This window comes from Polyodon spathula, chromosome 4, assembly GCF_017654505.1.
Source record: "Polyodon spathula isolate WHYD16114869_AA chromosome 4, ASM1765450v1, whole genome shotgun sequence".
In the NCBI taxonomy this organism is placed as follows: domain Eukaryota; kingdom Metazoa; phylum Chordata; class Actinopteri; order Acipenseriformes; family Polyodontidae; genus Polyodon; species Polyodon spathula.
Genome location: NC_054537.1, coordinates 27,921,567 through 27,936,351, shown reverse-complemented (window position 1 = coordinate 27,936,351; position 14,785 = coordinate 27,921,567). Strand labels below are relative to the sequence as shown.

Below are 14,785 nucleotides of genomic sequence, written 5' to 3'. Positions count from 1 at the left end.
GTTTTGGAATTTTTTCACAGAACAATGGATCTAGCCTTCCAGACATTAAAGGTTTCAGAATGCCTCAGGCTACAAGGAACAACAAAGTGAGAAAATTGAGGAGAAAAATACAGAAATAAGGGGTAAAGTTGTGTCAACACAGGGGGAGCTTCCATGTGTGTTCTAATTTTTCTCGAGACAGTGTACTTGAGCCAAATGAAAAATGACCCTATACATTTCGGCCTTTCCATTGGCTCAGTTTATTTTATTCAAGAAGACCATCTTTACACCTGAGGTCATACAAATGAAGGGGAAAGGAGCAGGTTGATATACAAATTAGCTGTGCGTAGAGTTCTCTTGCTGTTTTCACAGACAGCTTGGGAAAATGTGGTTTTCATGCACACAGAACAGGTACACGTGAAAATCTCACCTGGAAATCCATGGTTGTCAGGTGACATCTTGTTTGAGTGAAACTTTATAGCACAGTGCTAAGTTCATGTAATAAAGCTGTGGTTTATACAGGCCTCATGCCTGGTTGTTTAATCATGTGTTTCACTGCTCTTGACCAAATTGTTTTTCAACTGTCCATTGGAGGGGTGGCATATTGTTAGTAGTGAATAATATTTCAACTAATTTATCACACAAGGTCTGGGGGAGGGGCAACTGTCCCCCTTGCCCCATAGCAAATGACACCCCTGTGCTGCAACCTACAATAAACTAACATTAGTTAAGAAGATGTCTAGAGTTTAAAGCAATAACTTACTGGAGGTGCTGTAAATTTGAATAGAGAGGAACCCCTCAAGGCAAGGAACTTTGGTGTGTACATTCTGTCCTGGAGAGAGTCTTGTTCACGCTCATCTACCCAGCCCATGTAGATTATCTAGAAAAAGAACAGTAACTGTTCTTAAATAAAAACATTGTAGACATTTTGTTTTTTTTATAATAGACTTGAAACATACTGGTACTTCCATGTGCATGTTGCATTCTAATGGTAGTTTAGTTTTTAAATACACATGCAAGTGTGGATGTTTATAGGTTAAATAACAACATCAAATGAACAGTTTAATGCATTTTGATGAACTGTACTTTACCAGCAGCTATCCTGAATGCTTCCTTTATCTTGTAATGCCAATCACGTATATAGTGTACCTATTTTCAATTTCCATTACTATAGAGAAGCTTTGACCTTTTTTTTTGTCAAACCTGTCATATGCAACAAGCTAATCTAGATTTCCAATCATGGCTAATTTTCCCAAACACTGACCTTGGTCCAATAATTAACACTTGCTTACCTAAGCTATATTGGAAATCATGCCACTTTGATCAGAATAAACAGCACTATGTTAACTCTACAAACGTTTAAAGTAAGATTAACTAAATCAATGCTCCCTATTAGCCAAGAAGGAGCTTCTTCTTCTTCTTCTTCTTCTTCTTCTTCTTCTTCTTCTTCTTCTTCTTCTTCTTCTTCTTCTTCTTCTTCTTCTTCTTCTTCCCCAAAGAATGTTCACTCCTTCTGCTCTATTTTTGTAATTAACTGCAGTCTTGTGATTGAGTAATTGAGTAATTTTTTAAGACATTCATTTTGTACAGTGCCTTATAATCTGATGAATAATCAATACCGTTAAAAAAAAAACAGAGCTTTAAAAAAAAAATCACTTTGATTTAAAGTTTGAATAGATTTTTCTCCGCGATAGGTTCAATTAAGCCACAGCAATATATTAATCAGATGTTGAATTACCCTGTTTCATGTTCTGGTCTAAATATATTGCCCTCAATAGATACAAGCAGATTATCAATATTCTAACATGATGATGAAGCACTGTGATAAATAATTATCGGAACGGCATATTATAAAAAAAAAAAGAAAATCAATTCTATTTGATAAAAAAAATGCAAACAAAAAGTTACACTGAAAAAGGGCAGCCCGAGGAGAACTACTAATACACACCATATATAAAATAAATAAGGTGTATCACAATACATGTCACAGCTTTGCCATTTCAGTTGTCAGATTGTGTAGGGCAAAACAAAGAACAACAGTCCATTTCAAAATAAGTTTCCAAGTTTGAATTATACCGAACGTTAATTCAGCTTTGAAGGTCACTTTTTGTATTATGGTACTATTGTTGGCTATTATTATTTTGTTGCTCAGGGTATAGACATGTCCATGATCTTACTTTGAAAATGGCATTGTACATTGTTTGGCAGTGGTGCCATATATTAAGCAAGGTTTGACAATGGTTAACTGTGGTAAATTGTGTACTGCATGTACTGTACTTGCACACCATTTAAGATGCTTTTTTGGGGGGTATATTTAATTATTTACCATGAACTAACTACTCTTCCAACGGTAAATAAAATCTCCATCTTTTATCCTAGATGCACCATCTATATGTTATACGCTGTTGTCAACGTTATAATTAACTTAAAACTGAATCACGATCGACTCAGAATAGAAGACTTCTCCACGCAATAGCACAGCTTACCTGTTGGTTTACTGGAAAGTTTCTGTTGATCTTCTTTATCTAGAATAAAGAGTTAAAATGTAACGTTTTTATCAACAGAGTAGAAGAGATAAACAGATTGTCACAATGTATAAATAGTTGTCTTTTGCAAGTTAGGCAAAATTGATTAAAAAGTAACATCATACAGTAGATCAATAGATGTTTATTTAACTTTCCACATTTTTTTTTTATAGGTTACCAACTCCCTATTAATCAAAAATATATATATATTGAAAATGAATCTGTCTGTTTCATCATATTTCAGCATGTAAATCTGCTTTTGTAATGGCAAGTGTCAGTAAAAGGTAATAGAAGTTGAAGTACTTAAAGTAAGGTACTGTATATTTCAACACAGCTCAGGTATATTGTACATTCTTACTTAAACAGTCACATCTCTTAGCATAATCAAAGTGTAGTGTGACACCCCCTGGGGGCAAGGGTGACGGAGCTGTGAGGGACCAGATCAATTATCAGTAACAGGAAGTAATGCCCTCCTTAACTGTGTTTGGGGCAGCTCTAGGACAGTAGATTGGGAATGCATGGGCATGCTACAGGTATGTTATGGTCATACAGAACAATGAAAGGGTTAATTTGGACATTTGGGCTTAGCTAAATGCAATGGGACGTAGACAGGAGATAAGGTGAACTCACTGGATGGGTTGAATAGTACCTGGTTGGTTGTTGGTGTGTGTTTTATGTATTATGGAGTTCCAGCTATATGAAAGCTAATAGCAATTTTGACATAATAAATGTGATCCCTACCTTTATTCACGGACACCAGCATTGCTTCAATATTAATTTCATACTGCATTGTAAGTGTTTATTATTTTAACTATGCAGTATCTATCCATGTAGTTAAAGATACACAATACAACACCAGACTATGTTAAATGATGGAGGATTTTAAAACGTTCACATTGTAATATTTGCATGGGCTACAGATCAAGATATAGCAGTGTTAATCTATTTGACAAGGAAATTATTCTAATTTATCCAGGCATATACATTGAAGACTTTATTAGTGTCTGTTTATAATAAAATGACTTAAGCAGAGAGGTTTGGAAAACAATGGTTCTTTATTTTGACAGCATTGGCGTGTGACTGTCTCTAGCCATGTGTCCAGCACATTGGCCAAGTCATTTACAGTAATTCAGTGTACTAAAAATTGGTTAAAATGTGAAGTTTTGTTTTGCCATTGTGAAAATGAGTACAAGCTGCACAGCAAATAAGTACTAGTATGACTAGCAGACTTCATGCTCCATGGGGAAAAGCACACATTTGGTAGTGTGAATAAGCATTCTGGAAAATTCTTTACTGCAAGGAGACCAGGAGACCTTTTAAAAATGGGCTTAGTTGCCCCAGAGGCCACTTAAAATTTTTGTTTTCAGCGTTGCATGTGTCTTCTGAAAACAGACCCCTTTCTGTTATTTTTGTGTATGCCTTTTTGTGTTTACTTTTTTTTTTTTTTATCTGTTGAGCTTTCCAGAAGGAGAATTTGGCCAGCGATGTAAAGGTGCAGTGTTACTGTCTGATATCAATGTTGTTTTGTATGCTGCTCTGCTATAGTAAAGCATGCTTATCTTAACATAATGACACTGTATGGTATGACTACCAGGGCCGGATTAACCTTTTGTGCGCCTGGCACCAAACAGATTTGTGGGCCACCATTTGTGGAACCACTGTAAAAGACAGGAGATCAACACAGACGCTATCTTTCACACATCACGTTTTTGAGTGGCGCTTAAGTATTTTTTCATCATTTTGTTAGTCACTAATTCTTCCAACAAACTTACTCTCCCACACAAAATAGGAAGTATTTTTAGTGTACGTTCAGAACACTCACTTTAAAAACCTTCAGGTCACATTCGTAACACTCTGCTTCTACGTTCAAAACAACACACTACGTACTCTCCCCCCCCCCCCCCCCCCCCCCCCCCCCCCCCCCCCCCCCCCCCCCCCCCCCCCCCCCCCCCCCCCCCCCCCCCCCCCCCCCCCCCCCCCCCCCCCCCCCCCCCCCCCCCCCCCCCCCCCCCCCCCCCCCCCCCCCCCCCCCCCCCCCCCCCCCCCCCCCCCCCCCCCCCCCCCCCCCCCCCCCCCCCCCCCCCCCCCCCCCCCCCCCCCCCCCCCCCCCCCCCCCCCCCCCCCCCCCCCCCCCCCCCCCCCCCCCCCCCCCCCCCCCCCCCCCCCCCCCCCCCCCCCCCCCCCCCCCCCCCCCCCCCCCCCCCCCCCCCCCCCCCCCCCCCCCCCCCCCCCCCCCCCCCCCCCCCCCCCCCCCCCCCCCCCCCCCCCCCCCCCCCCCCCCCCCCCCCCCCCCCCCCCCCCCCCCCCCCCCCCCCCCCCCCCCCCCCCCCCCCCCCCCCCCCCCCCCCCCCCCCCCCCCCCCCCCCCCCCCCCCCCCCCCCCCCCCCCCCCCCCCCCCCCCCCCCCCCCCCCCCCCCCCCCCCCCCCCCCCCCCCCCCCCCCCCCCCCCCCCCCCCCCCCCCCCCCCCCCCCCCCCCCCCCCCCCCCCCCCCCCCCCCCCCCCCCCCCCCCCCCCCCCCCCCCCCCCCCCCCCCCCCCCCCCCCCCCCCCCCCCCCCCCCCCCCCCCCCCCCCCCCCCCCCCCCCCCCCCCCCCCCCCCCCCCCCCCCCCCCCCCCCCCCCCCCCCCCCCCCCCCCCCCCCCCCCCCCCCCCCCCCCCCCCCCCCCCCCCCCCCCCCCCCCCCCCCCCCCCCCCCCCCCCCCCCCCCCCCCCCCCCCCCCCCCCCCCCCCCCCCCCCCCCCCCCCCCCCCCCCCCCCCCCCCCCCCCCCCCCCCCCCCCCCCCCCCCCCCCCCCCCCCCCCCCCCCCCCCCCCCCCCCCCCCCCCCCCCCCCCCCCCCCCCCCCCCCCCCCCCCCCCCCCCCCCCCCCCCCCCCCCCCCCCCCCCCCCCCCCCCCCCCCCCCCCCCCCCCCCCCCCCCCCCCCCCCCCCCCCCCCCCCCCCCCCCCCCCCCCCCCCCCCCCCCCCCCCCCCCCCCCCCCCCCCCCCCCCCCCCCCCCCCCCCCCCCCCCCCCCCCCCCCCCCCCCCCCCCCCCCCCCCCCCCCCCCCCCCCCCCCCCCCCCCCCCCCCCCCCCCCCCCCCCCCCCCCCCCCCCCCCCCCCCCCCCCCCCCCCCCCCCCCCCCCCCCCCCCCCCCCCCCCCCCCCCCCCCCCCCCCCCCCCCCCCCCCCCCCCCCCCCCCCCCCCCCCCCCCCCCCCCCCCCCCCCCCCCCCCCCCCCCCCCCCCCCCCCCCCCCCCCCCCCCCCCCCCCCCCCCCCCCCCCCCCCCCCCCCCCCCCCCCCCCCCCCCCCCCCCCCCCCCCCCCCCCCCCCCCCCCCCCCCCCCCCCCCCCCCCCCCCCCCCCCCCCCCCCCCCCCCCCCCCCCCCCCCCCCCCCCCCCCCCCCCCCCCCCCCCCCCCCCCCCCCCCCCCCCCCCCCCCCCCCCCCCCCCCCCCCCCCCCCCCCCCCCCCCCCCCCCCCCCCCCCCCCCCCCCCCCCCCCCCCCCCCCCCCCCCCCCCCCCCCCCCCCCCCCCCCCCCCCCCCCCCCCCCCCCCCCCCCCCCCCCCCCCCCCCCCCCCCCCCCCCCCCCCCTTCCCCCCCCCCCCCCCCCCCCCCCCCCCCCCCCCCCCCCCCCCCCCCCCCCCCCCCCCCCCCCAAAAAAAAAACTACTGCACCCAGAAACACATGCACACACACACACACTCACACACACACACACACACACAATAATACAGTAAATTGGAATCTATGGCTAACGGATGACATTCTTTCAAGCATGGGGCTTTGAGTTCTTTTGATCCAAAAACAACAATCATTTTCAAGGAATTACAAATGTTTTCACTATCAACATGTTCTGAATGTTATGTTGTTTCATAAAACTTTTTTTAATGAACAAAAAAAAAAGGTTAATTAATATTACAACAAATAGTAACATACTGATGTACATACTGGTAGAATGTGTCTATTTTGTGGCTCACCTTTGTCGTTTTTTTCGTGTACCTTGTGTTTGTACATTAGTTGGCCATCTGTAATGAAAAAACGCTGGTATTGTCTCCGAAAATTAGTCTTTCTTCCAATGTACCCTTTAAGTGCATCTGGGTATGTCCTGCTTGATACATAACTGAATATTTCTTGAAAGTTGGGCTCTCCTTTTCCAACAGGTCTACTCTGTTGAAACTGTGCACGTGGTTGGATTGTGATGTTGAACAGAATATCAACAATAAACCTGAGGCAGAATAGCATTCTTTTTAGTTAGCTATATAATAAATAGCGCTAACACTTATAGCCAAATACAGAATGCCACTCATATTTAGTCTCGTTTAGACAAATTTAGATCAGCAGTATTATTGCACACACGTTTTACACATGTTTAGAAGAAAATACATAGACAGCTAACAACAAAATACATTGATGAAATAAAACTAATAGGCTAAATGTATTATATGTAGCTGTTTTAGTTATTTAAGCAGTTATTATTAATAATAATATATAATAATAACATCTTTATTTTTACATAGTGCCTTTCATAGTGGACCACCATCACGAAGCGCTTTACAGAGGTAGGCTGTGAACGGTGCATTATATGCCCAGTCACTTACAATAGGACAGAATGGAGCACAAGGAGGTTAAATGACTTGCTCAGGGTCACACAGTGAGCCAGTCAATGGCAGAGCTGGGATTTTAACCTGTGACCTTCTGTTTACAAGCCCTGGACTTTAACCACTGGACCACTCTGCCGCCTATAAAAAATATGGTATATGTACATATTAGTATTAGTATTAAATGCTATGGGAAGGGAGTGTTCTGAATGTGAATTCAAAGAGTAGCAGCGTGTTTTGAACGTATGCTCATTACACTCTAGAGCGTTATCAACTTCAGTCGCTCTCTTTATCTGGTTTTCTGTCCTCTTTCTCTCACTTCCCTCAGCAGAGGTTCCGGGGGGGATCACAACAGTGGATAAAACACTTGGGTAGTGATTATAATGGTGATCGTCTCCTTTTCCCCCTCATAGTGCCTGTAGCCCTTGGGTGTGTTCGTAAACACAATCTCAGTGTCAGAGTGCACTCTGACCATTCGTAAACTCCTGGAGTGCTTGGTGCTGTCGTTCGAAAACTCATAGGAGATGAATTTCGGAGCACTCGGAGCACACTCTGGCCGCTCCAGCTTCAGAGCTGGATTCTCAGAGCACTCACTTTCAAAAAAGGCTAACGACTCGCTGTGGTGGATGCGGGTATGTGAAAAATACAATTAACAAGGGGTGGGGCTTGGCTGGAGATGCAGTACTGAGTGTACTTTTGCAATTCAGTGCATTTTAAACCTCTTTTACTCTGAAAAAAAAAAAAATTAAACACTGTGCATGTGAAAATAAATTGGACCCGACGCGCCTGACTAACGCTGAATAAATGGACCGCTAAGGGTTAAACAGTACTGATGCACCAAAAAAAAAAAATCAAAAATCAAAATCAAGAGCAGCAGTAATAATTACAGTAGTATTAGACTTAAGAAAAAAAAAAAAAAAAAAAAAAAAAATATATATATATATATAAAATATATATATATATATATATATAAAAAATATATAAAAAAAAAAATCAGTTATATCGTTTAAGAAAAAGCTATTAAATAGCACAACTGCATAATGATTATGGTATTAACTGTTTTAGATCATTCATAAACTAAAGAGAAAATTCATGCTCTAAGCACTCCGAAGAGATTTATCGCACACTTTTTCAGAGCATCAGATTGAGTTTATGAACGCACCCCTTATATACTGCCCGCCCTCCCCCTCGCTTCTGAGAATCCGGTTGGCGGAGACCTCTCGGTAGCCTTCGCCTCTCACCCAATCAACGCTCCTGCCACCGGTCCATCACAGAGTTCCTCCGATAGATCTTAAAGGGGCCACAAGCCCTCTCGAGGTTGTTTCAATATAAAAACCATTTTCTATTGAAATGTATCGCGATGTGTACACTTAAACATATTTAGGTCGTTGTGGACCCATTCCGAGTGTGGGCCTGGTGCTGTAGCACCATTGGCTCCATTATAAATCCAGCCCTGAGGATTACTTTGTATCTTTACATGGGTTCAAAATCATTCAACATGGATACACTTTAGATGAACCTAATCTGTTTGGACAAGTGCCCAATGCAAACAAATAATAATAAAAAAAAAAATAAACAATTTACCTGAAAAATGTCTATATATTGTATACAACAAAAATTTTTTATATATTGTTCTGGCAGGGTGGGATAGATTTTTGGGCATGCAAATACAGTATGTCATGTTGAAATGCAGTTCAAAAGAGCAATGCAATGTATACAATGTATCAAAAATCATAATCCAGGATTTGAAATGAAAACCCAAAACCTAAATAAATATTGTCTGTTACATAATACTGATTTAAGGATATATTTAAAAAGTATAATCTTGAGTTTAAATTGGACATAATGTAATAATTACACAGTGTTTTTTGTTTCACTTTGTAATGATTTAAAATAAAACAGAATGGCTATTTTGTTACTGCTAAACATTAAAAGAAACAGATCTAAATATAGCTGTCTGAAAATGTCTAAGTTTTAATAAAATCCTGATACGGTGCAGAAAATTCTCAACATAAGTACTGCAGGATTGTTGCTGCATGGGCTTAACTTGTCTTTATCCTCTAGCTCAGCTGAAGTACACTGTACTTACATTGTGCTTTGTGAGACTGGAAATATGAGTTGATATTGCTTGTAGCCAGTCAAAGCAGTCCTCTGCAGTCAGGCACTGAATTATTCCACTGCATACCCCATCCACCGCAATTACCTGAAATGCATTTTGCCTAGAGACATGTCACCACAGTTTAGATTAGAAGCCAGTTTAATCAGATGTTTCATTTTATAATAATTGTAAAATTGTACTCGACATTAAGGTCGGATACTAAAGCTTGCAAATAAAGCAAATAACTAAATTGATTTGTTAAATGCAGAAGTTTTGGAACCATGTACATAACATTTTAGCTGCCTGTAAACAGTGCTGGTGCATATTATACCAATAAAGTAAGTATTTCCATTAAAAAATGACCATGCCTAACAACAGTTGCTTTTTTTGTTAAATAAATGTTTAAAAAATAGTGTGTCATGCATGGGGTGTGAGTTTTATCTACTTGTTTAACACTGGTTTAGATATGACTGGTTAAAATGTATGTAATTAAAATGTAATTGTTTGGAATGCCTTTGGTACAATCCATTAAAGCAAAAGTCCAATATTTTTCCTTACCTGCAAAGGTCTGAGCCTGGTATATACTGTGACAGGCGTGAATGAAGCAGGGGGATTAATCGCAAATCAACCCATCTCTTCTCCCACCTCAAGCCTGGTGACGTAGGCCATGAGGAGCAAGATAGTGTATCCTAAAAACATTAAATATTTACAGCTTTCACCCATTATCCATTTGACATAAGCTGGTACCAGTGTTTCCATCTATAGATACAGTTTTTTGTTAAAAGTACATAAAACAACATAGAATATAATTGCTTCTCATTGAAGTAAGCAGTTTTCATAGTAGATTCAACAGTAACATCTGCTTCTTTTGCCACTACCAGTAGCTTTGTATCATTAAATTTACTCTTTAGCGGAGGTATTCCACTCACCAAACCATATATTTTCAAGTGATTTGCAAAGGTTTCAGATTTCTAGTTAAAGGTATTGCAAATTCTGCTAGATAAGTGAAGTAAAGTATATGCATGGTGATAAAATGTGTCAATATACTACTCATTTTGAGATCCAAAAATAAGTACAAAGAATCTGCCTGAAATAATGAATACCAATATGGTTCCCTTGGGGTTAAAATTCAATCTGGCTATTCTGGCACCTGGTGTATAGTACAATAAATGTATTACTGATGTGGCCCAGTTCAGAAAATAACATTATTTTAATCTTTTAACAACTGTCAGAGGATCTGGATTAGATTTTTCCTGGATTTGACTGCGAATACTGCAGATGAAATGAAATCAATATTTCAAAGCAGTGCTTCTTTTCTAGAATAAAATCTGTATTAAAACATTTAAACTTTAAAGTCTTAAAATTGTATCTCCTTCGACAACTGAGACAATATTTGCTGACTGTGATCTACACAAATCTATGTTTTGGCTATTTAAGTACACTTTAAACCTGTTGACCATAGTAGTTTTTTATATTTAGATTTAACTTGTATAGTTTGTCAATTCTGCATATAATTGACTAGAATAGGTATGGTTCTACAATGTACCATAGAAGGATCAAGCTAACACATTTTCGGAAAACTACAGGGAGACTCGTGTGTATTAGTAGTTGGTAGTAATGGTTCATTAGTAATGCGTTATTTGGAAGTGGGTGTAGCTAATAAAGTGTCAATAACTTCAGAAAATGCATCCTGCGTAACCCCCTGTGCTCTGTTCAGGTCGATACGATATTCACTGTTTGGTTTCTTGTGCATATTAGTTTATGTCTTGTCAGCCACTGGTAACTTGACTTGACCACACAAGGCATTATCAGTTACATGTCACACTGGTCCTTGACTTCTTTGACTTTGGAGACACACATTCATGCTCTTTTAAAACTCTTATACTCATATTAAGGCTTCTACTGAACTAATATCATTGACGTCGATTATATATTATTGATGCGTACTGTATTGTTGGGGTGGTAGTTAAGATGCAACCCACTGTCACAGAGAGGTGAAGATGTTCCACTGCTTTGGTCACTGGGAACACCTGTAGAAAACCAAAATGTTTCAATGCATTTTTAGGAATACTGTTTAAGATACAGCAAAATCAGTTTTTGTTTTTTGTTAATTGCAATTATTCATAATATATGTCAGTCAGTTTAAACTGCAGTTCATATTGATTATAGGCCACAGGAGGAACTAAAGATACAAATAATAAAAATAAAAAAAAACCTAAATTATGTTTGTAGACTATATGAATCCTTAGCCACTTGATTTGTTTAGGCAATTTACCTATGTTGGCTAAATACAAATGTACAGTGGCTTAAGTGTATACAGTAAATTGATGGTTAAATATCGAAGTGAATTGACATAACAAGGTTGAATTAGTATACCGTGTTGGGAATCTGAGGTAGTTAATATTATTGTTTTAGCATGAGATATGTTAGTTCTATGACTATGCATTAAGTACAATTTGCTTGTTGTTTAAACAGTTTGTGTGTGTTATAAAATAATAAATATATTCCTACAGGTGTTTAAGCTACACTGACCATCCACCCCTCAGCCACGTGCACTTTCAAAGATACTAGTGACCGTTTATATGATGGTCCAGCCAAATGCAACCAGCAGGTTACTATGCTCCCCAGACTAAGACTTATCACTGTCACAGAGTCTACTTATTTTTAATTGAAAATACAGATAGCAGATACATACAGTCAGAATAAATGTAAATTAAAATAAAGGGAAATGCTGTTAATTTGATGATAAAGATGATAATTTTGTAGACGTACATGCACAATCTTCACTGAGAGGCAGTTTAAGGAAAGCCGGTGTTTTTTTCAGAAATGAAACAGTAAGGGTTACTTCCTCTCCTGCATTCCTCAAGACTTGTACCTGTAATATAGATTAAACAAGACACTTAACAAACATTTCTTGCATAAAATTATTTCTCAACTGTTGTATTAAGACCCAATGGTTTTGAATACCACATATACTAACTGAAATTATGTTTTTTATTGGTCAACACAGAAAGAAAACCTCTGGCCTGTTACTATATGACAGGGATGGTGAATTTTTGATACTTCCTCGCTGCCCTTTCTAGGAATTCTTTCTTTTCACTCTTGTTAAAATCTGCTATATTTTTGTGGTTGGTGTGGAAATGGTATTTTACACTTGAGGTTTTATAAACAACACTTTCATTACAAATAACACACAATGCTTTCCCTTTTTCAGTCAACCATTCCAAATGTCCTTGTCCAACCCTCCTGGAAGGATCTACCACTCTCTGTCTGAAGTTTAGCTTTTTTGCTTGTGCTCATTTTCTTAAACTTCACTTCCCTTTTCAGTTAACTGACGAGAATGTTTTTTCCAGAAGCACGGTGAAATAAGTTGTCTTCCTATCTCACCAGGACAATTCTCTATACAGCAGCAGCTTGCAGCATGAACAGCTACCCCACTATTGGAGATATTTTCTGGGTGCCGTACCTAACAAAAAATGGCCACAGTTATTATGGCCCACCATATTTTGCCTCCCTCCAATCATAACTGCCAGGTCAAACATACACTCCTCTCTCTGTCTTCAACCCACTCCTCTTCCCCTTTATACTTTGCTGGGCACTTAATACTGGTCTCCCCTCACCTCCCATGCCCACTCGTCCTTGAGTACTCGTAATCTGTTCTAAGTAATTCCCTTACATTCCTCACTCCCTGTCCCTTAGTACACTGCTCATTCTAATCTACACTCACATGCTATTCTTGCTGGAGCCAGCTGGAGACTGCAGCCAGAGAGCGTGGCTATGGTACACGGCAGTGGGAGACTACTGCTTTGTGGACCAGTAGGGAGGCAAAGAGAAGCAGCAAGACTAATCAAATTCAGACAAAAATTATATATATAAAAAAAAATACCTAAATTATGTTTGTAGACTATATGAATCCTTAACCACTTGATTTGTTTAGGTGATTTACCTATGCTGACTAAATACAAATGTACAGTGGCTTAAGTCTATACAGTAAATAGATGGTTAAATATCGATGTGAATTGACATAACAAGGTTGAATTAGTATACCATATATAGCATTAAAAAGAGAAGCTAATTTAGGTGATATTCTAGTTCACAGTAAACATAAAAGAATAATTGACAGAATAGGTTCTACAAATACTTGCACGAGTACATGTAAAGTTTGTAAATACATAGACAAAAGTAGAAATATAATTAAACATAAGAACACCACATAGCCACTAAAAACTAATACCTACTGTAAAAATAGCAATGTTTATGGAATAGCCTGTGAAAAATGTGATGAAATAAAATATGTTGGAGAGACTGGAACAACTTTATATAAAATAATTCAGAACCACCTTTCATTAATTAGAAATAAAAAAATGAATGAACCAATAGTACAGCACTTCACCAGTCAAGGACATGACATAAATGATGTAAAGTTTGTAGTATTAGAACAAGTAAAATTAGATAATGTGACATATAGAAGAATAAAAGAAAGTAAATGGATAAATAGACTGAACACAATTATGAACTAATTAATTCCAATATATATATATATATATATATATATATATATATATATATATATATATATATATATATATATATATATATAAGTTAAAAATAATTAAATAAACAAAATTAATTCAAAAGTTGTGCATGCTGATGCGCTGGGGAGACCATATCAAGGCTGATCCTCAGAGCCAGCATTGCATGATAATATAAATATAAGTTTATATAAAATAATGTTAATTAGAATTAATATAGATTTAAAGATATAAGTAAAAGTGATGTCACATATAGAACACCATTACATCATGTAGGAATAAATCATGGATTTGAATATAAACAATAACAAGTAGTTGTCATGCCGTCAAACACCTATAAATACCTCCAATGTTTTGGTTCAAACACAGGTTCCCTTGAGAAAGATATGTACAACATATCGAAATGTTGGGCAGCTGGCTCTTTGAGCTATATATATATTAATAGATATATATATAATATAATATAATATATATATTATATATATATATATTCTTCTTTCATCCCATTTCATCCCAACTCCATTGCTGCTCACAGATTATATTACATTTTATTGGAAATTTACAGACATAAAAAAGCAATAGTGTTACTACACCTCACAGGACACATCAACCTTTTCATATATTCCTCTTTATTTCATGAAAATCTTTAATTCTTATTCAAGTAAAATCAATCAATCTTAATTTTATATAGCACCATCTCAAAGAGCTTCACAGCATAGTAAAAGAAAAACAGTGCATCACACAATAAATACATACAGTAGTTTGAATATTATATTGCTGAACTACAGTAAAATGCATAAATCACATGTCATCACGTATTAAGTTTGAGAATTATAATTCTAAACTACAATAGATGAAACAATCACAATGCATCATACAATAAGTATAAGAGGTTTGCTCATTTTGGCGCTGCACCAGTAACCCTCTTTTTCAACTGTTCTCTATTTACTTACATAAAAAAATATACTTTTACATTTTGTAAACTAACTATTTAAAAGACTAGTAGCAGATAATATACTTTGTACGGCATTGTTTTTTTTTTCTTTTCTTTTTGAAAAAGATTGCTGTGGTGTC

The 14,785-nt window shown here is 42.3% G+C and overlaps 1 protein-coding gene across 1 annotated transcript in view; it reads right to left on the bottom strand.

Annotated features, from left to right (window-relative positions):
• Window positions 1–14,785, bottom strand: part of LOC121313824 (gamma-1-syntrophin) — a 65,071-nt gene that overhangs the window by 24,503 nt on the left and 25,783 nt on the right. Inside the window, exons 8-13 of the mRNA XM_041246617.1 lie at window positions 11,952–12,054; window positions 11,127–11,209; window positions 9,738–9,868; window positions 9,171–9,300; window positions 2,466–2,504; window positions 743–859 (exon numbers count right to left, since the gene is read on the bottom strand). Coding sequence (XP_041102551.1) covers window positions 743–859; window positions 2,466–2,504; window positions 9,171–9,300; window positions 9,738–9,868; window positions 11,127–11,209; window positions 11,952–12,054 — 603 coding nt within the window. The remainder of the gene's footprint in view (window positions 1–742; window positions 860–2,465; window positions 2,505–9,170; window positions 9,301–9,737; window positions 9,869–11,126; window positions 11,210–11,951; window positions 12,055–14,785) is intronic.